Here is a 22,459-nt window from a genome sequence, read left to right on the forward strand (position 1 = left end):
AGGAGTTTTGGTCTACCTATGTATGAATGGCTAGGAGCTTTGGGACTCTTTGATTACAGTCTGAGATTCTTTTAGATAAGAAAAAATCCTTATTCAATAACAACCAGTTCTAATTTCAAGGAAGCATAGAAACATAGGAAACATTAGCAGGAATGTTATAGAAACTAATTCAAAGAAACAAAACCAGAAGCTAATTAAATTGTATAGATCACTGGTTTTACTTTGGCATTCTGACCAAGGAATGGACAAAAGCAAAACTGGAACTCTGAAACAGAGGCTTGTTAACAGAGGCAGACTTTACCCTATTTCTCCCTATTCCTGGTCCTTGGCTTGAGCGCCCTTCATAGGACATATTAAACTTTTAAACTCTTTCCCTTCCAGATGGGAGGGTTTCTCATTGACCTATTCTGAAATTGGGTTTGGACTGCCATGTATGCTGCTCTGCACCTTTCCGCTATCATAATGAGGCACACATCCTCAATCTTTATGGCCTACCCAAACACCGGTCTACCTTGCTCTTCCTGGTAGGTGGGCAAATGATTGTCCTCATCCTGCCTTGTCTCCATGAAGGCAAACCAATTTCACTCAGTCATAAATCCAAGGAGTTTATTGCTTTGTTCCCAGGGAAAACAGTGTCCTATCTGAGGTCTGGTGCCCCTTGTGTGTAATCAAGATATCCTGCATTTCCCAGTCATAACAGTTCTAACCAATTGTTTCTTGAGGCTTGCAGTAAAATTTTGAGAACCCATAAATCAGCTGTTCGACATATCAGTTACAGCAGTTAAGCTGATATTGGCTAGATGGTAGCTCTACTTTTCAATGGATGTTTTCATGGACATAACAAAGAGCTTCAGACTAGCTCCATGTAACCTGTGATATTTTTGAAGTTTTCCTTCAAAACAGCAGTTCCTGGTAATAAACGAAATTAATAGAGCACCAGATTTGAACAATGAAGGGTTTCCCACAGGATGAACTAAGTGGGTTGATACTAAAAAATGGTTGCATCTACAGTGCAGTCTTTCAGAATATGTATTCATTAATTGAAAACCAGGTGCTAATTATATTTCGGAATTAGCAGCAGAGCATACTGAAGGTTCAATCACTGGCATCTCCATTGAAGGAATATGAGATAACAGGTGCTAGGAATGACTTTTCTTCAACTTTGAAAATACTGCTCAGTTCAGAGCTAAACGGACCAAACATTTGATTCAGCAGAAGTAATTTCATATAATCGATCCTTGATTTTTCTTTTGTGCTTAGAACTCTGCACTCTGGGATTTTGTCAATGGGGCACTTCAGCTGATCCCTAAATCTTATGCCAACTCTAGAACTCATATATTCCATAGCCTTTGATCACATCCCAAGTACCCACATGTACTATTAATACTCTAAGTGATGGTGATAAAAGCTGATTGCTGATAGAAGGGGAAAAACCATTAGTAAAACAACCACATTTTGTTCATATTATGAACAGCCAGGAATAATGCATAATTTAAGAGTACAGTTTATACCCAGAGGCTAATGCAAGATAATTTTTAACTTTATTTCTGGAAAAAAATTCTGCTTGGATATGATCTTCACAATGAAACTGCGTTTTAAAGTAGCAACTAGGGAATACCTGAATGTTGTAAGGAATTTTGTATTACTATACAAATTGTATTACTATACAAAATAGGGTTCACAACTGCCTGGTTGTGGTGGGCAATTGCCCGTCAATCAACTGGGCAGCCTGTTGACCAGCTGATGACCAGCGCTGCCCAAAAGAAACTCCCGCCAAAGGTAAGAGGGGACCTGGCAACCCTAGTCATGGATTTGATATATAGAGTAGGAATTGATCTGTGGTGATGGGAAACTGTTTAGAGGTCAAGCAGGAATATCATCTTATGACACTCTCCACACAGCCCACTTCATATGGCAGAGGCAACAGCAGCATTTTCATGCATACATATTATTTACTCCAATATCAAGTAACATGTATGGTTGAATTCTCCCTAACATACATTCACAGCTGCCAGCACCAGACTGTGGATCTCCTCCAGAAGGTTCAGTAGAGTGAGAGGTTATTTGCTCATGTAAGGTTTCAATTGCTCTTGTTTCAAATTGTATCCTAATACAAATGTAAAAGTTTTATTTGCTAAGTAGTAAATTCAGTTGTATCTTCTGCAATTATTTCTCCATTAAGAACATCCCTATATGATATAATCTCAGGAATGTATGCATACCCACCCCTTTTAGCAGCATACTCAGGCAACTGATTAGCTGAGAATATTTTTTTAGCAGTTATTTTAGAGATTATTTTCATTACTGGTATCTAAACGTACTTATCTGTGTGGGGAGGAGTGATCTGATACACTGAAATAACAGCTTGCCCTCTGAATCAGAGTTGTCTGCTCATGTCCTTGCATCAAACATAAAAGACCAAGGAAAAGACTATTGCTTACCTTAGCAACCAAAGTGATTTCAGATGAATTATTATACAAAGTAGGGAAGCTGCCACCTCTTTTACTATGACAGATATAAGAGTAAGGTTGCCAATCTCCAGATGGGGTCTGGAGATCTCCTGGAATTACAACAGATCTCTAGACAACAGACAGTAGGTCCCATGAAGAAAATGGTTGCCTTGGAGGGTGGACTTTACAGCATTATACCCTGATGAGGTCTCTTCCCTCTCCAAACCCAGCTCTCCCCAGGCTTCTCACCCAAGTCTCCTAGAATTTCCCAACCCAGAGGTGGCAACCCTATATAAAAATCATTTTATGATGAGTGGCTATGTGACAAATAGAAAAGAAAAGAAGACCAGGAAACCGTATCATAATTGAAATCATTACAGAAATAGCAACATCATTTTAATCTTCCAGATGATCTCTCCAAACACAGCACCATTGGCTATGAAACAACTGTATGCCTGCTAATGAAATCCCACTCCAGAAGTACACAAAGCCCTGCAACACTTAATGCTGGTCATCCGTTCCCCCCCCCCAATCTTCTCAAGTCTTTCCAAAGACTTGAAAAGATTTAGTTTAAAGCTAAAAAAAGGTTTCTAAAATTAGCTTAAAATATCAGGCGGAATACTGAAAATCTATATTTTATAAATCAGAGGAAGATACATTAATTGCAACGTGCAGCTAATTTACAAGACCTGAGCAAGGCTGTCAAAGATAGGACATTTTGGAGGATATTGATTCATAGGGTCGCCATGAGACGGAAGCGACTTGACGACACTTCACACACACACACACACAGCTAATATAACCAATTCAGATTCATCTGCACATAAAGAACTTTAAAGCTAGATATTTTTTTAAATGAAAGATGGGATTTGGGGAACCTGCTTGACCTATCATTATAGCAGAATATAAATATTTTAGTGCCTTTTTAAAATATAAAAAATGAAACTACTCATCTTCAGGGTGTGTGTGGGGGGAGTGGGTTGATGATGACAACAGTCCAATCATTGAAAAGTGAGGTGGAGGTGTGTGGGAGTGGGAGTGGACGGGACAAAAAACTAACAGAAACATTATGCACCAGGAAAAAGACGTCTTAAAACTGACTTCCACAAGAAGATTGGAGTAAAAGTGGGTTCAAAAGAAAGAAAAATTGTGTGTGTGGGGGAACAAAACAAAGAAAACTAAAGGCACAAAAATGCATGTGAAAATCAGGGGTTAAACCGAAGTGGTATGGGTCCAGAACCGATGAAAAAAGAATTGTGGAAAAGCCCCTGGTGGCTGAAGACAGTGATGGAAGGGGGATGAATATCCTTAGGGAGGGTGTTCCATAATTTTGGTGGCATGACTGAGGAGGCACTCAGAAGCTATTATCCATAGATAATATTATCCATGAGCTATTATCCAGGTATTTTGAAGTTTCGTCTGTATTTTAAAGTGACAAAGCATCCGATAGTACATGTTATTACATAAGCCTGATTTAGGAAAGCAAAAAATAAAATTAACAATACCTCTTCAGTTTCTCCAGCTGTGTCTTGATCTTGATCACTGTGATTTTTATTTTTCTTGGGGTTTATTATAGAAACAATCTGCAGGACATAATTTTTTAAAAAAATATATAATGCAGCCAAAATGCAATACATTTTATCTTGCAGATAATCACCCAGTTCTAATTATGTTTCATTCATACTATTTCAAGTACAAAGTAAAACCCTAATCGACAACTAGTATAACGTTTGTTGCTGCTATTTTCACTAGGATTTTATAATTTGACAGATTAAAGTGTGAAATTATTAAAAATTATTAAAAATGTAACATTCATGTTTTATTATCATATACATTGAAACTGTAATAAATGCACATGAAAGTGGTAATCTTCTTTTTGCAGAATGGGATTAACAAAACAGCATAAAAATTTCTTAACTACGGTAATTCCAAGAGTATTCAGAAGACAATATATGGGATGGCATTTGCATTCCTTAAGAACAAATAAGAAAGCTTCTTTAACTATTGTACCCCTTGTCTCCCAAGGACACTGTGTAAATTTAACTAGGGGTTAGCTACTAAATCCCAATCTGGACATATTTTTACTTGGGTTTACTTTTAACTGGCAGCAGTTAGCAAGCATTAGAAAATTTAAACTCGGAAGTATTTTATTGATTTTTTAAAATCTTAATATATTATCTGCCTTGTCTCCTTGCCTTGAAATCACTTTTCATTAAAAAAAAATCAAAAAGATTCAAAGACCAAATTTCTCTCCAAGAAATAATTATCAAATAAAGTGGATGCTATTCTGTATTTAGATTTGGAAACCAAACAGGTAACTCACCCTAGGCAGAGTAGACAAACTCTGAACAACAAACACAATGGGGTTGCCTGCATTTTTTATAGCTTCCACTGCTTCCTCGTGAGTAGCATTTTGAAGATCTATTCCAGACACCTGCAAAGTAAAGACTTTTTTTGGTGCTTTTCACAATATGAAGTTTCAGAATCTCCTCACCAATGAAATTTAGCACCTAAAAACATCACACAAATGTTTCCCATACCAAATATATTTAACAAAACTCACAATTAAAAACTGACTTCAATAGCATTAGCATGATGTCCACTTCATGAAAAAAGACATTTACTCACATTTTGACAACTGTACACGCAGAAGAATCAAAGAAATACTTACTAGACAAATGCTTCATAGTATTAAGTTTGGCTCATGTGCTCAACTTATTTGAAGCAATCTGCTCTACAGCTGTTTCAATATGGTATACTTTGCTTAGTTATTTTTTGTGACATAATACCTTATCTTCACAAGCTTTTGTGGTGAACTGCAGAGGAGAAAGGAAGTGGCTTTCTAGAGAATTCTCCCCTAATGTTAGATATATGGATGGATGAGCCTATGGTTCTCTGAGTGGTTGCAGCTTTCTTTATAAGGAAACATGAATCCAGTAGGCATAAACGAGTTGTACTTCCTGTCTTCATATCTTTACCATTCCTTATAATAAAGTGAAGGAGGACCACCCACAGACAAGCAGTATTTGCATACTTGGTTTATACTCAGATGGGGAGAAAAAAATACTGCTTGAAAATATTTTGAAAAGAAAATCCTCCCCAACTACAAACAACCTGATGAGTATTCTCATTGTTTCCAGAAGCATAGAATGTTATGGGCAATTAAAGGTGGGGCGAGGGAAAATTGGCCTGCTGAACTGGTACCCTGGAGAGAACCAGGTGTGCAACTCCTATGGTTGCCAAACTCCAGGTGGTGGCTGGAGATCTTCTGCTATTACAACTGATCTCCAGCCGATATAAATCAGTTCACCTGGAAAAAATGGCCCCTTTGTCAATTGGACTCTATGGCATTGAAGTCCTTCCCCTCCCCAAACTCCGCCTGCTTCAGGCTCCAACCCCCAAAATTTCCAGGTATTTCCCAACCTGGAGCTGACAACCCTAGCAACCCCTCACTGCCAAACTCTCCCACATAGAGAGAAAGAGGCAAAATCTCCTCCCCTCTGCATTGCACCACAGAGTCAATGTTACACGATCAGCTTCCTGACCTCAAATCACAACAGTCATATATATAAATTGTTTGCCATCTTGGGGATCCTAAATTGAGTGGCAAGGTGGGGTACAAATGTTTTACATAAACAAATAAATGCGAAAGGTCCTAACATCTCCAGTTCAAAGGATCAGGTAGTAGGTGATGTGAAAGACCTCTGCCTGAGACCCTAAAGAACTGCTGTCAGTCAGAGTATGACAGTGGAAATAATTATCAGAGCAGACAATACCAACCCTTAAGACATCAGTGTTCTGACTCAGTACAAGGGAGCATCATGTGCTGGTCTGCTCAAATCCCTATAAATTTATAATACCCTGGACATGGAAATTTGATTTGTGAAGGATAACTTCTAGACAGTTTACCCCATGCCTGATTCTTCAGAGGCCCCCAGTGTCTTCTAATGAACTTGACTGAATGGGACTTTCCTCCCCAGATAAGGATGGGGTTTCTGCATACTTGACAGTCTTTTTAGGTATATAGAAAAATACTGGCTCATAAATTAAAAGAAAAACACTCATATTGAAAACACCCAGATGATGGTCAAGCAGTCTCATTACACTCAAAATGCTGAGAACAGTACAATCTGTTGGAGAATGTCTGCACAAACCTCTTTTAGAGATTTCAGTCATGGGAGGGGGTTCCAATCATTAATCCCACCCACTTTAACAGATCCCAGATTGTGTATCAGTTAACACATAAACTGTAGACTTAAGTATTTCCTGTAACAGGGAAATGTGTGTGTTATGTCTGTGTGAAAAGCACACACATCTCTGCAGGGGACATGCTCGAGCCAACACTTCAAACGTTAACACTATGCATGAATAAAAGGATGTATAGCTCATTTGCAAATCATGCATTCCGATGTACCATTAGTGGCTGAAGCCACTCTGCGAATACCTTCAGTTATTTCTGAAGGAGAGTTTGTTTTCTCTTCAAAACACAAAGCTTTTAATGCTTTATCCCACAGTTAGACAGTTGTGAACCATTATATTCTCTTTAAAACAAAGTTTGTCTGAACTTACTTCAAGTATTTTATCGCCAGTTTTGAGAGCATTTGTTCTTCCCGCCGGGCTGTCTTCCAAGACTTGCTTGATAAATATACCTTTAAGCTGTTCTCCATTCTTTAGGCGCTTTATAACTGTATGTCCCCCGACAATACTGATGCCAAGGGGCACATGAGGGTCTCGCAAAATTTCAACACTAAAGAATGCAAAACAATAATTTTGCTGAACTTGGTCCTGATGCAAATCTGAACACATTACTCTTTGTGCAGTCTAACATATGCCTCTTAAAGAAAGAACCAATTTGCTACAGACGAGCGGGATTTCACTAACACTTGTCATCTTCTGTTCCTCCTGAAACATGCCAGTTACAGTATTCACAGAATTCATGCCTCCACAGATCCTCTGTGTGATGTTACATGACAATAAGATCAGAGCTTTCCAAATTATGTTAAAAAACCTAGAGCTGACCACTTGTTGATCCCAACATTTGTTCTATATTACCTGACCCTCTACACATGCCCAGGACAGGTACATTTGAAGTAGAAATCTGGCCTATTAAGGAATTTGGTGGCAAGGCTAGGTATTGACATCAGCCCCTTGTGCCTCACTTGGCCCCTACTTTACTGTCGGTTTGGTACTGTTTCTTTTCCCCCAACCTTTTCATTAGCTTTTAATAATCTTTCCAGCTGTTTTATGGTCTGCATATGCTCTGAGGTTTATTTTATACATATTTTTCTGCAGTTTTTATGTCCCTGGGCTTGATTTAATGGCTTGTTCTTTACTAAGATACATTATTGTTTAATTGTAAGCTACCTCAAGCAGGACTCTGGAAAGGCGGCATAAAAATCTCCTTGGCTGAAAAGAGCTCAGGAAGACTGCAAATGGCCGTGTACGGCGTTCGGGCTGCTTGCGCCAGCAGGCGGGCCACTTGCACTGCCGTGAGAGGCATGCTGGCTTGGCCTCCCGCCAGTGTCCCGGCACAAATGTCTGTGCGGGCGTCCTGGGGGGCATTCCTGGAGTGTTCCGGGGGCAGAGCTGCTAGTAGGCAGCTTCCTGACCCCTTTCGGGCAGGGAATGCCCCCTTCCAAAACAGCGTTGCTGCACCAGGATTTTGCTGGCGAAGCCTCACTGTTTTCAATGGGGCAAAATGCCCCATTTTCACAGAAAACTTTTAAAAGGCTTTTTTAAGCCTTTAAGCAGCTGGGGAATGGCTTTGGAGGCGCCGCAGCAGCACCTCAGCTACACCGTCTCTGGCCACTGCAAAGCTCAGTAATGAGCTGTATTTCTGCCAGGTATTCTAGCACAGATTGCAGAACACTTGCCATGTATTGCATTTGCAATTGTCATTAATGGGCTTAAGGACTCTAGCAAATAAGTCCTGATAATTGAGTGGTTGCCAGTTACAGACTGGTGTATACCACCTGCCTTTTCTTGGGAAGGGGAATGAGAGGCTGCTGGCAGAACAGCTTCAGGGTTTCTGCCCTCTACCGTTTTCAGTATGGCTTCAGGTCTAGCTATGGAATGAAGACAGCCTGGGTTGCGCTGGTGGACAACATTTATCTGCTGATAAGGGGCATGCTTCCCTGTTAATACTGCTTGATCTCTTGGCAGTCTTTGACATTATAGACCAGTCAAGGGGTTGGATCCAGACTAAATGCTCCACTAACAGAAGTTGAGTATAATTTCCACCAATTTTTTGCCCCTCATTCCCATTTTGTCCAAAAGCTGATATGCTATGTAGACTTCCTTGAATAAATAAATGTCAATTAGATCATTATGATTCCTGAGGGTCTCCTGTCCCCAGAAGCAGCATTTCGGGGAGATCAGGGGGCTGCAGTGAGAGAGAGAAGATGCAGGAAAGTTCGGTTCCTCTGGCAGAAACGGCTAGCTTACATTTCTCCATATTTCAGTGGAGTTTCATTGCCACTTAAATTATGAGCAGATGGACCAACGGTCTGATTTGTTAAAAGGCATTCATATGTTCATCTTCGGCATATTCTTAAAATATACGTGTGTGAAATCACCATATTTCAGCCAGCTGCTAGTAAGATTAGAATGGCTGATAGCAGAATCTGTGTGCAGTAATCCACTGATGAATCAACAAAATTTAACTGAATAAATCAGCTGCAATGGAAATCAGGAAGGTTTCTAAAATCAACGGAACTGATATAATAAACCTTTTCAGCAGGACATCTGCTAAGCATTAATTTTATCTGCAGTGTTTAGCAAAACATACATCCTACCTTATTGCTTTTCTAGAATGGGATAAAATAAATGATCAAGATAACAGAGTCTCAGGCGAAAGATGAAAAGTTCAGGCAAGTAAAAACTTCATGCTCAAGAGCCTCAAACATTTTCTAAGGCAGAAGAAATATTGAAACATTTATCAACATACGTTTGTGGTGGTCCCCAGTGGCTGAATACTGGAGTTTCTTCCCCTTCTCCTTCTTCTCTCTCAGGCAATTCGCTAAAAAAATAAAAGGGAAATATATTTCAGTTCCCTACCTAGGCTAAACTTTATTGATGTATATAACAAAGCCTAGAATAAAGATGCAAAGTATACAGGTTCATGAGAACCTGCAGTCTATATGCCTCTATTTGTAAAAAAATCTGTTACTAAAACAAAAACACCTGCAAAATAAAGTGTCCTAATACCACTGGAGCATCTGTTAATAAGAAATAAAAAATTTCTGTCCCCTATAAGTACAAAAATGCAAAGACTGATTTTGCAAAGTCAAGATAATGTTATTGAGTGTAGCATGATATGGACAAGGGAGAGGAGGAGCACACACTATGCTTTCTTCTTCTTGGCTACTGCCTAAGCACAAGGATAGAATTCAGAGCCAAACATGTACAAATACTGTAATTTGTTTTAATGACAGTTATTACCAAAAAGGTCTGTTGCCTGTATAATAAAGCTTGTTACTGTACTGTACTAAACTTTGACGCTCATAGGGATGATTGAACTACTCCATCCTTACACGATAGGGTGCCATAGCATCTGCACCTGCCCCAAGGTAAAATAACTCTGCCTCTTTATATATCTGACCAGCCTACCTTGTGGTGAGAAGGTTTAACTTTGGATGGCTGCAGGATAAGAAAGGGCTTGCCCTAAGTAGCTTGGCAGGTATCACCCAGTTGAGAAGGAAGGACAATTTTCTTGGCAAGATGGCACCAATGACCAAATAACCTGGTGGCAAGCCTTCTCATTCTGCAATCATCCACATTTAAGCTCAGTCATCATAGAGTAGCCCAGCTACTGATACGAAGAGGTAAGGAAGATTTGTACCATATATCATATTATAGGTATGTGACAGACTGTATGGCAAAACAGCCATCAGGGTAAAACAGTCCTCAGTTCGAGCTCCCTATTGGAGGTAAATAAAAAATTTCTGATAGTAAATGAACAGCACTAGAGACCACCAAAATTACAGAATGCATATGGAAGACTCCTGCAGCCATCCGACAGAATATTTAGCACTTTAAAATATTCATATCATTTTGCATACAGTCTCTCCATAATTATTTAATAAACTCTGTGAGGTAGGTCAGTATTACCCTCACACTACAAACAGGAAGTGAGACCAAGAGACAGTGGGTTGCTTAAGACCCGCCAGTGAATCTCCAGCTGAGGCAAGATTTATACCAGATTATATTTGTTTGGGCGTACAGCTAACAACCAGCTATTTACTCTTGACACCTGGACATTGGTTTTCCACATTCCTTTGCCTTTATCAGGTATTTTCTGAACAAGATAGGCCATGTTTATCAATCAATAATAATCACTTTTATTTTGGTGAAAGAATGGCCCTCTTACTTAGCTCAGCAATCAGCTATTTAATACATTTTTAGTTTTTTTCAATATGTTTTGTTAAGTAATAGCAACCTAGTTCACAGGGTTTTTGAAACAGTTCCTAAGATTATTTATTTGCACATTCCTATGCCATCTCTCCAGAATAAATGTGTCCCCCCAGACCCTGTGCAGCAACAGCAAATCAGAACAAAAAAATGAGCTGCAAAGGATCAATAAAAACACAAAGGTCAGCATAAGATTATAAAACAATAAAATGGTCAAACAATATACTCCAAAAAAGGGCATGATGCTAAAATGTTAAAAGAGCTAACAAAAGGTCCAGGACTCCGGAAGAATGAGCAACTCAGCTAATTACCTGCACAAACAAAATGTCAACCTGGCATCTGAAAGCCAAAAGTGTACATGTCTAGCACCAAGCTTCCATAGGGACAGTTTTCTATGCCACTGCTGTCTGTGCTTGCCACGCCCTTCACTTCCATGGACAGGTACATACAGAATGAAGTTCAGTATTGTAAAATTAAGTTTTAAGACTGCAAGATTCAGTATTGTAAAATTTAGTAAAAGTAAGATCCTAACTGGCAGCCTGGACTATGTGGGAGGAGACAGTCCTTCAAGTACGCTGGCCCTAAACCTTTTAGGACTTCAAAGGTAAAAACGTTGACAGAAATGAACAGGCAGTCAGGGCAGATCTTTCAGTACAGGTGTGATAGGCTTCCTATATGCAACTCCACACGACAACCTGGTGGCAGCATTCTGCAGTCTTCACAACAGCCTTCAAAGACAGCCCTACAGACAGCACATAGAAGTAATCTAATATGGATGTGCCTAGGTTACCAATGGCCAAATTTCATTTCACAAGGAAACCTGGGCTTCCAATTGGAGGTCTAAATTAAGCACTACCCCAATTCAACTAACTTGTTCCTTCAAGACAAATGCAATCCCTGCCAAAATAGGCTGCCTCCTTATTCAGTTATTGGCTTTATCATTGGCATACAGCAATTCAGTCTTGTCTAGATCAAGATTCAATTTGCTGGTCCTCATCCATCTTATTACTGTCTCTAAGCAGCAGTTTAGAACTTCCACAGGCCCACTGGAATCAGATTAAGAGAAACAGAGCTGTGTGTCATCAGGACTTTGATGGCACCTCACTCCAAATCCGAGGACAATCTCTGTCAGTATTTCAATGTAGATGTTAAAACAGCTTGGGTCAAGCAGCAGTTCCCCAGAATCACCTTCTGCAAAGGACCAGTCAATGTATGCAAAATGACGGGAATACTTTCAAGTACTATATAAATGCTAAATATTGTACAATGGCTAAAGAAATCTTGATATTTCTTGAATTTTATAATTATTTATGACTATTCAAGAATAATGTTCTAGTTTAACTTAGTACAAGGAAATCACCTAGACATTTTCATCCAAGAAAATCTTTCATACCTAGACAGCCCTCTAGACAGAGCTGAATCCTGGCTGCTGGAAAAGTCATAGTCTTTAGCCTTTGATTTACTTTTTTGAACAACTTCAAGATCAGTGTTGATGCATAGAGGATCTTTATGGTCACTTTGCGTCTCCGTACCTTGAAATAAGAGATTAGTTATTATTTCATTATAGTGAGATTTAGATGCGAACAGTCAGACAGGGAATACAGATAGTGTTGCGAGTAGGAAATGTGAACTCAAGAGACATACTTGCATGAAATAAACATAGAGACTTCTGAAAGCATAACATTTGTGCCTATATGATCAGCATCAGCAATGGTGGAAGTAGACATAATCCAGGACATAGAGCTGCTACCAAAACAGCAACTTCACTTGAATCTCCTCACTTTCTCCACAGCATTTAGGTGCCTTACATAATTTACCAGTAATGCATGCTGTTTCTCTAACCCAGCCAGTTACAGCCAAATGTGGAAAAGAGAGGCTAGAAGTCACAACGAATATTGCAATGTTGTCACATTACGTCTGTATGAAAAGAACTTGACTCAAGGGTGCTATTTTTTGGCAACATGTCCAGTTTAATGCTTGCTTCTGTTTTGACAAAAGTGGTGCCATTTCGGATCCCTGAAAATGTATTACTAATTATTATGAATAAATCACAATTCAACTCAAAACCCTCAGGTGGCTGAGGACTGTGTAACAATTTTAATTTTGTTCACTACCCACTAATCAGATTGAGTTCTGCATCCCGAGAAATTTGAATATTGTAAGCAAAATGAAGTATGCAGACAGCCAAATTTCTAAAATTTATTCTCATCGCTGGATCTGGCTTTCCTAATTATCACAGCCAAGTTAGCAACCTATTGTCCACTAGAAGAGGAAGCCATGTATTAATTTAATACAACAAACGGAGGCACACAAACTTAAATTCCAGCTGAATTTTTTTGCTGATTACTTACTCATTTCCTGACTATCCTGCATACTGTTTGGTTGGTTGTATTCTGCTGAGGCTTCAGGGAGTAGTGAACTGTTATCTGTGATTTCTTCAGGCTTCAGAGAAAAAAAATTATGAAGGCAATTTAAAATTGAAATCCACTGGCATTGACCTATGCTGTAAATACAGGCTGAAATTACTGTAAAAATGAATTTTAAACTAATTCAATATAAAGTTCTTATGACCAAATCTATGACCACAAAAAGAATCCTGCTTTCCATATAATAGTTACTGCAACTAGCTTTGTTTATGCTCTATTCAACAATAGCAACAAAATCCAGTACAGACCATTTTTATAGTCCCAGCATTCTTCAGGCTATTTGGATGTTTGAGTTTATTCTATAATTAATAAAATAATAGCAGTATCTACTGTTGACTTTTTCCAGGACATAATACAAGGAAATATCTTGTTCCACCCCAATATCTCACATTAACAGTTTTTACCCTGTTCTCTTTACTGGATATGCAATGGTGTGCCTTTTCAGCTCTAATATCCATCATGTGACTCAATTTTGGCATTGTAGTAAATTCTAGTTCCTGTGCCCATTGCCTTGTAGAATCAAAGACCATGTCAATAGATGAAGCAAGCTCGTTTATATCTGATGGCACACAACTGTAATAATCCTGGTCCACATAATACTCTTCATCCACTAGCATCTCTCGCTCTTCGTCAAGATCCTTCACTGGAGGCTTCAAAAACTCATGCATTTCCCATGCCTCCTTGTCAACATCGGCCTCATTTTGAGAAAGTTGAAATTGTCTCCCCAAATCCAGGATTGGTTCATCAACGAGTTCTTCTTTAGAGAAAGATACATCTCTGAAGTCCTGCATAAAACATCAAAGCAGATCATTGTAGCGGCCCTAAAAATTCTTTTTTTAACTGTTCAATATTTAAAATTTAATATTTTGTCCTGGGAACATCTTTGACTTTATAACTTCTGTCTCATGATCTGGGGTATTTGTTTAACTATTTTCTTCTTAAACTATTTCACAATGTTGGTGAAGTGAAAATGTACAAGTAGAACAATTTATCATCTCATTTCTCATATGATTCAAAAAGGGAGACGATTTAATTCAATGAAGCAATACTTGGTAGACACTTGATAGATACATTAGAAAGCAAATTTCAGTGAATGCCTGGGATATAAAAATTGCTAAGCAAAATAATAAGTCAAAGAACAGAATCTAAACAAGTCTAAATAAAGGAAGTTAACAGCGCCATCCTAAATAGAGCTACACCATTCTAAATCCATTGAAGTCAATAGGCTCACAACCATGACGGTACTGTAAATCAGATTGTTTTCCTTATCCGCAGTCACAAGGCAGATGCTATTAGAATATAAGAAGACGGAAAGCTTAAGACAGAGGGACAGGTAAAGGTAGGTTGGTGGAAAGGAAGTAGGGTTGCCAACTCCAGGTCAGGAAATTCCTAGAGATTTGGGGGGCAGAGCCTGCAGAGGATGGGTTTGAGGAGGGGAGGGACCTCAGAGGGGTATAATCCCACAAGCTCCACTCTCCACAGTGGCCTTTTCCTCCAGGGGAACTATGGTTGTCAACCTCCAGGTGAGGGCTGCAGATCACCCAGAACTACTACTGTTTTGCAGAATACAGAGATAAGTTCCCCTGGAGAAAATGGCTGCTTTGGATGGTGGACTCTATAGAATGAGGTGGCTTCCCTCCCCAAACCTTACCCTCACAAGGCTCCACCCCTGAATCTCCATGCCTTTCCCAACCTGGAGCTGGCAACTCTAAGGAGAGAAGGAAGCAGGAAAAGGGGCGAGTCTATGGGAGCGTTCAAGAAAGGGAAAGAGGAAATAGTGGGGTAGGGGGAAATGAGATGCCTCCCACGATCCCTTGCAAGTTCCCACTTGTATAATAAAATATTACTCTATAAAGCATGCATTTAGGATTCTTCAGATTTTAGTCCCTCCTTCAGGTCCTTAGAAATTACATCTCTTAGTGTTAGATATAAAGCAGAAATGTTCAGGAGGGCATTTTTATAAATGAAATAGGGCTGCATTATAACAGAATGATTCAGGAAGATGTTTTGCTAGAGAGAACAAGACTGTGGATAATACTACTACCATATATTACCAGTTTCTGTATGTTTTTATCTTCTTCTCACCACATTATATATCTAATGTAATACCCTTTCGTACATTGTTTAACGTGTCATGTTTAATACTTGTGCCTTGTTTTAGATTTCTGCAATCCTAGTCTTATTACGTTGTTTATTTGATGTCTCCTAATCCTGTTGATTGCACTGGTTTACATTATGTAATCCTCCTTGTTTCATAGGCAGCAGATAAATGCATCTTGACCTTATACTTACATGAAATTGCTCGTGCATGGATGCAAAATACCAGCGACTGGCTGCCTTTTCTACATACAACCATAAATGCCTATTCAGATACTTAATCTTTGCAGAACTTGTTTGAATTACAGTTGTTCTAAAACTATTATTGCTAGAACCCTTGTCAGAGTAATTTCCCCCCCTTAAACAAAACAGTTACAGTCAGTTTAAAACCATATAATAGCTTAGTTTGGATGCAAGTGAAAACCATGGTTTGCCACTATGGGCAATGAGTATAGGGGGAATCATCAGACTTGCATGCTTCCTCCACACCTCACATATGGCCAGCAAATTAGAAATTTCTTTTCTTGCAGCAAACTACAATCTGAAATACACTGCTGATCCAAGGAAGTTACAGTTTGTACTGCCCACCAGGATTCCAATTAAAAAAAAACACACCAGAGGTGTTTTTGTAACTTGGAACCTACATGTTCCAGGGCCGGGGCAAACTTTGTGATTCTGATACTTTAATTTTTAAAATTTAATTTTCTGCCTATGCTTGTAGGAATGCAGGAGGGTGAGAGGACCGGCAGCGTGTGTGCCCAAGGATTCCCCAGACTCATTCACACAGTGGCAAACAGCACTTTACCATTAAATCTGAATCTAGGCCATGTTTCAGAAGTCGGGGCAGTCTGTGCTACTGCAGAGCAAATTAAAAATGCAGAGTAAATGATCCTTAGTATGAGAATGGAATACATATGCGTAAGAGTCTGTCTAGTTCCACCTGTGAAACACTGCAGAATAAGCTACACTAGAATCTTTCGCTGGGTATCCCAAAAGCTTTAACAAAGAAAGAATTCATAAATTAAGTTCCTTCTCATTGCTGCAGCACCCATTGCTATTGTGCACTCCATTTGTGAGGCTCATCCAACTCTCACAGAGGATTTTTAGAGCAAGCTGTAGGCTGTCTGGGGAAAGGGAAGTCAGGGACCAATTTACTTTGCCAACTCTTTCCATGAACTTTTCTGTGAACCCAGTACCCTTTCATCCCATGCACATTCTCTCTATAGTATAGAAGGTTGAGAGTAACTTCAAGAACAGTAAGGACATTCATGTCTGATTCTACTCTGGCCTTTTATGCATGGCTGTTTCCCTCATGGTCAACCCTCCAACAACTTCATGTCTTTGTTTTGATTATACATGCTGTTTCTAACCATCAGAGGTCGCCTCGCTCTCTCCCTGCGTTTTAAAACTTGAGATAAAACGGGTCTCTGAAAATGCAAGCAAAATGCAGGGAATCGCAGGGGGGAGCGAAGCGACCTCTGATGTTCAGAAACAGCATCCATAATCAAAACAAAAACCTGAAGTCGTTGGAGGGGTGACCGTGATGGAAACAGCCACACATAAAAGGCCTCTGTCTTCATGTTGCAGGAAAGCCCTGGCCAAGGCTTTAGATCAGTTTATATAGACTGGGCTGGGCTCAGGCCCAAGGGTCTAATGAGTTTCATTTAAGGTATACTACACGGAATATCCCAAATGGAAAACAAGGGTCAAGGGACTCTATTTAACTCATAGGTCTAATATTCCCCAAGTCTATAACAGGCAGTTTACAAAAAGTGTTGTACACACACGCACAACCATCTAAAAGAGAAAAACGTACGCTCCTGAAATGACATGCACTACACTGATTAAAGTAAGAACATAAGAAAAGCCATGCTAGATCAGACCAAGGCCCAGCAAGTCCAGCAGTCTGTTTACACAGTGGCCAACCAGGTGATTTAAGAATAAGATTTATGGATAAGAAAATTTGAAAAAGAAATCCTTTTCCATCCTGAAGTACAAACTCTCTAATATCCCCAGTTTAAACTGAATGAAAATAAAAAATCAATAGATACCTTTGGAGCTTCAAGGAGTAGTGATGATTCAGTATTATTGATTGGTGCTGGAGATGCAGAATTCCTGGCAATACTCTTTGGATCCATAATACAAGAAGCTGCATGCTGTCTACTTTCTCCCTTTAAAAAGGCGCACACACACACACACACACACTAATCAACATAATACCAAAGCCAAAATTTTGAAACAGAAGAGAATGGACAAGAAACTTGCTCATAAAGGACACGGCTGCAAAGAAAACCAAAAGGGCTTCATGAAAGGTAAACTAGATAAGATATTATCCATAACTAGAATAGTACAAAACACAGCAATAACACAAAATGTTGAGAGACTGGTAAAGAAACAATAAGCTAAACATATGGGCTAGATAAAAATTATGTTCTCACTGATTGTATTTCCTCTGTTTTGGTTTATTTGTAAATTATGATAAAAATAAAATTAACCAAAAATAGGATACATTTTAGTCTCATCATCATCTATGCCTTCACTAGCCTGAGAAGAACTTAGAAACATATTCTTATTTGCTCTTTAATGCTATGCTTTAAACTCTTGGGGGTTCAGCAAGTGACTTAGCAGCACCCTATTCTTTATCATTGCTAAAGTTAAATTAGGTGTGGCCAGGGTCAGAATAAAATATTTATTTGGCTTTTTCATGGCAAAGAGGAATAATTTTTAAAAAGTTTTACATCAGCAACCATAGCCCAACAGTATTCACATTCTTATTCAAAAAGATGGATAATTCCTCTTTATCCTATCATTCCGTATTGCATCTTGTTGAACTTTCAGCAATTGCATCACAACAAGCAGAGATACATTCCAACAGTGATCTGAAGAAACTGTGATGCCACCCCATACTTGGCAATAAATCAGGGGTCCTCAACTTTTTTGAGACCTCGGGCACATTTAGAACTCAGTAGGCACAGCAACAAAATGGCTGCCACAAAATGGCTGCAGCAAGAGGCAGAGCCACCCACATAATTATTGCCTCAGTTTAACTTCAGTAACACAGTGTAGATTCTTGTGTTGTGGTAGCAGCTACTGCCACAGCAACATTTTTAAAAATCTGCACAGTGAAGAAGAAGAAGAAGAGTTGGTTTTTATATGCCGACTTTCTCTACCGCTTAAGGAAGAATCAAACCAGCTTACAATCGCCTTCCTTTCCCCTCCCCACAACAGACACCTTGGGGAATCAAACCCAGTTCTCCAGATTAGACGCCACTGCTCCAAACCACCACTCTTAACCATTACACCACACTGGCTCTCAAGTCTCCATAGTCAATCAGAAGCCTTGCTGGGCAAAAGCCCTACCTGACCCCACCCACTTCCTAAAAACACTTGGTGGGCGCCAGAAAAGGGGACCCCTGCAATAAATGTTAGTTTTCTTTATAAAGCCTTTGTGCTTGTGCCTTGTAGACAGCATTATTGTCAATAAACCGTTTTGTAGTTCAAGAACAGAAGTGTGCATTCTTGGGCTATACCCACTATGCAATACCCTCAATCCAAAAGTAACTATACTCTTAAGCATGTTAGGTGCTTTCATATCTTCTATAAGCAAAGATGAAGAATATACAGGGCATGCTTAGTTAGAATCATTGGCTTGGCTCATTATTAGCACAAGGAGAGTTGAGCTTCAGGAAGGCAGCTTCACTGTCTCCCTACTGCAGTCTTCTGTGGCCTGCCCCCCCCCCCCACAACTGTGTAACTGCAGGTTAGTGAAGTCTCCTGGGACAGTTTAGGGTCAAAGTGGGAGCCTGCAGAATATTGGCAAAAATCAGCATCCTTCCTCTGCAAATGGAAATGCTGCTCCATCAGAGGAACTGCTGTTGTGTCGACAGAACAGCACCCTAGCAGTCAAGCCACAGAGTTGAAATGTGTCTAAAAAACATCTAGTCCGACAACTGACATCTTCTATGTAGCAATGTATACTCTTCCAATTCATTCAAGTCTTAAATATATTAGTCCAAGTTACCATGTGCCACAAGAGAAGAATAAGCACCAACAAGATCCCATAAGTTTAAGAAAGTAGCTATATGTTATGGGTACAGGCTCTTTAATCAACCTAGGCTTGTCAGTGAATATTGCCTGGGGGGAAAATGTTCTTAGTTATGAATACAGGGTGAGTCATGGATACAGGGTGGCCTCCCTGGTGGGGGAGCCACCTCTTGGGGATGCTCCCCTTCCCTCGGGAGCCCCGTCCCTCTCATAGCATTTTGGGGAGGGGGGTCACTTAGTCTGTTCTTCCCTTGCCAGCCGCTCCTCCCACCTCCGACCATCTGCAGGTCCCCTCTGCTCTCCAGGTCTTCGACACCCCCTACGTCCCTCTTGCCGACCTGGAGGCAGCCATGTGCAAATGAAATGTATGCAATAATAATAATAAAGTATTCTGAATACAGGGTGAGGGGCACTATTAGCAACAGTCTTCTCAGTAGTGGCACCTTTTTGGCTCTCATTACATGAGCACGTGCAATAGACTTGGTGACATAGGGACTTGAAGGCTGCTTTGCTTTTCCGGCTTCAAGAAGCCTTTGAGCGACTGAGTGTTTGCAGTCGCTGTTTGATTGGTTTCTGCTGTGTTCTCTTGCTTATACTGTTGTAATTTGATTTTGAAATACTGCACTTTAAAATTGTACAGTAAGCTACTCTGAAAGACTTGCAGAACTACTGAATGGGATAGCAACTTGAAAACTGATGGCATACAAAAATGGAATCAGACCCTGTGCATAAGGGCAGGAAAACCACCATCGAGTGTCTTCAAAGAAGTATTCTCTTGTTCTTTCAGCACACATACTATCTGCCATCTCCAGTTATAACAACTTTGGATATCCGAGAAGAGGGGAACCTAGGGACTATGTTCGCAGCCAGCTCCTCTTGGCACCCATAGCGAATTCTGTCCAAATTAAGCACAGGCTTTGCTGAACTGGAACAATGTAAGGTATAACACAAAATGACAGCCTTTACCACCAAAGGTTTACAGATTCCAAGACGAACATTCCCTGGAGGTGCAGATTTCAGCACTTCTACAGCCTCTGGAAGAGAGGTATTGTGCAAACTTTTTTCATTTACAAAGACCAGACGATCGCCAGGGAAAAGTTCACCCCCACGCTCGGCCACTCCATTTGGCACCAAGGAGCTAATCACAACTGCTGTCTGTGTTGGATCTACGGGATCCTGTAAAAGGAGCAAAAAAATAAGCATTAGCCTTCAAAACAAACACGCTTGCAATAAATGTTCTTGATTCAGATATAATGGCAAACCAGGATTTGCTGCCACATGAACAAGCATGAGGGCTTGCGCATTCCCTTCACCTAACAGATACAGCTAGAGAATTAGTTATTTCTGCATTTGTGGCAAGGCATAGTTTGCCACTACATTAAAACTGGCAGTTTATGGTTTAATTGTGGTTTGTAAGGAAAGCACAAATCACAGTTTGCCACTGCAGACGTACCAGTGAAGCATAGTCTACCATGAACAGAAAACAAATATCTCATTGCATGAAAAGGGAGGGAGGAGAGAAATAGGGAGCAAAATGACCCCCAAGTATCTCACACGCTCATTCACAGTAGAAAACAATTGTTTGCTATGTCTGAAACACGCCTCTATGACTGTTAAGGGTTAAAAGTTTCACTGTGGGAAGGGGCTATGGCTCAGTGGTAGAGCATCTGCTTGGCATGCAGAAAGTCCCAGGTTCAATCCCCGGCATCTCCAGTTAAAGAGACTAGGCAAGTAGGTGATGTGAAAGACCTCAGCCTGAGACCCTGGAGAGCTGCTGCCGGTCTGAGTAGACAATACTGACTTTGATGGACCAAGGGTCTGATTCAGTATAAAGCAGCTTCATGTGTTCATTCACAGAAACCATTTGTAGGCAATTGCCTCTGATCAGAAAAGCTTGGCATATGCAAGAGCACCACTGGCTTCAGACTGAAGAACTAGGCTTCATCACCAGAGGAAGAAGTTTAGGGTATGCTTCCAAACAAATGAGTGACTAGCACAGGGATTCATTGTCCCTGCCCTTACCTGATCATGTTATTAATTAAAAAAATGCCCTGGTTCTTTTATAAGTGGAAGGCTTAAGGCATAATAAATACTGACAGTCTCTTAAAATGGTTTTCCCAGAGTTTCATTGGAACAAACACAGCCCTTTAAAATTATTATTTCAGGTTAAAAAGGGAGCCAAGAACTTTAAAAATATTCTATTAGCTTTGAGGTCAGTCAGCTGCTGCAATATAAACAAATTAAATTGATAAAACCTAATTAAGCAGAAAAAGTAGCCTACAAATAACTAGCCAGTAAAATAAAGGATTTATTTGCTATCGGTTATAATTACACTGTCATTTTCAACCAGAGGGAGCTCTTGTACAGGAAGAGAAGAGAAACTACACAATGGGGGAAATGAATCAGTTCAGAAAACTCATTTCTGTATAGAGAAACTGCAATATGAATATCAACATAACTTGCTAGAAAAAATACTAATAGTTAACTCATTTTCTAGTTGAGCAATACAAGGTTCAGAGATTTTAGAATTTCTGCACTCCGGGGAATCTCAAGTCCAGGGTTGCCAAATCTGGGTTGGCAAATTCCTTGAGTTTTTGGGGTGGAACCTTGGGAGAGCAGGTTTGGGGGCAGAGAGGACCTCAGCACGGTATAATGCAATAGAATCCACCCTCCAAATAGGGTTGTTAACCTCCAGGTGGCACCTGGAGATCTTCTGCTATTACAATTGATCTTCAGACCATCAAGATCAGTTCCCCTGATGAAAATGGCTGCTTTGGAGGTATACACTATGGTATTATACCCTGCTGAGGGCCCTGCCCTCCTCAAACCCCACCCTCAACAGGCTCCACCCAAAAAAACTCCAGGCATTTCCCAATGCAGAGCTGGTAACCTTATCCCCCAAAGCAACCATTTACTCCATGGGAACTAATCTCTGTTGTCTGGAAAGAAGTTGTAATTCCGGGAGAACACCAGGCCCTACCTGGAGGTTGGCAACCCTACTCAAGATGGATTGCTAGTGGTCAGAAGAACAAG

At 40.0% G+C, this 22,459-nt stretch overlaps 1 protein-coding gene across 1 annotated transcript in view; it reads right to left on the minus strand.

Annotated features, from left to right (window-relative positions):
* Positions 1 to 22,459, minus strand: part of PATJ (PATJ crumbs cell polarity complex component) — a 205,154-nt gene that overhangs the window by 114,097 nt on the left and 68,598 nt on the right. The window contains exons 18-26 of the mRNA XM_056844332.1: positions 20,393 to 20,602; positions 17,434 to 17,553; positions 13,723 to 14,070; positions 13,211 to 13,301; positions 12,253 to 12,391; positions 9,397 to 9,468; positions 7,020 to 7,197; positions 4,774 to 4,884; positions 3,956 to 4,033 (exon numbers count right to left, since the gene is read on the minus strand). Coding sequence (XP_056700310.1) covers positions 3,956 to 4,033; positions 4,774 to 4,884; positions 7,020 to 7,197; positions 9,397 to 9,468; positions 12,253 to 12,391; positions 13,211 to 13,301; positions 13,723 to 14,070; positions 17,434 to 17,553; positions 20,393 to 20,602 — 1,347 coding nt within the window. The remainder of the gene's footprint in view (positions 1 to 3,955; positions 4,034 to 4,773; positions 4,885 to 7,019; positions 7,198 to 9,396; positions 9,469 to 12,252; positions 12,392 to 13,210; positions 13,302 to 13,722; positions 14,071 to 17,433; positions 17,554 to 20,392; positions 20,603 to 22,459) is intronic.

Source organism: Euleptes europaea, chromosome 2, assembly GCF_029931775.1.
Source record: "Euleptes europaea isolate rEulEur1 chromosome 2, rEulEur1.hap1, whole genome shotgun sequence".
Taxonomy (NCBI): domain Eukaryota; kingdom Metazoa; phylum Chordata; class Lepidosauria; order Squamata; family Sphaerodactylidae; genus Euleptes; species Euleptes europaea.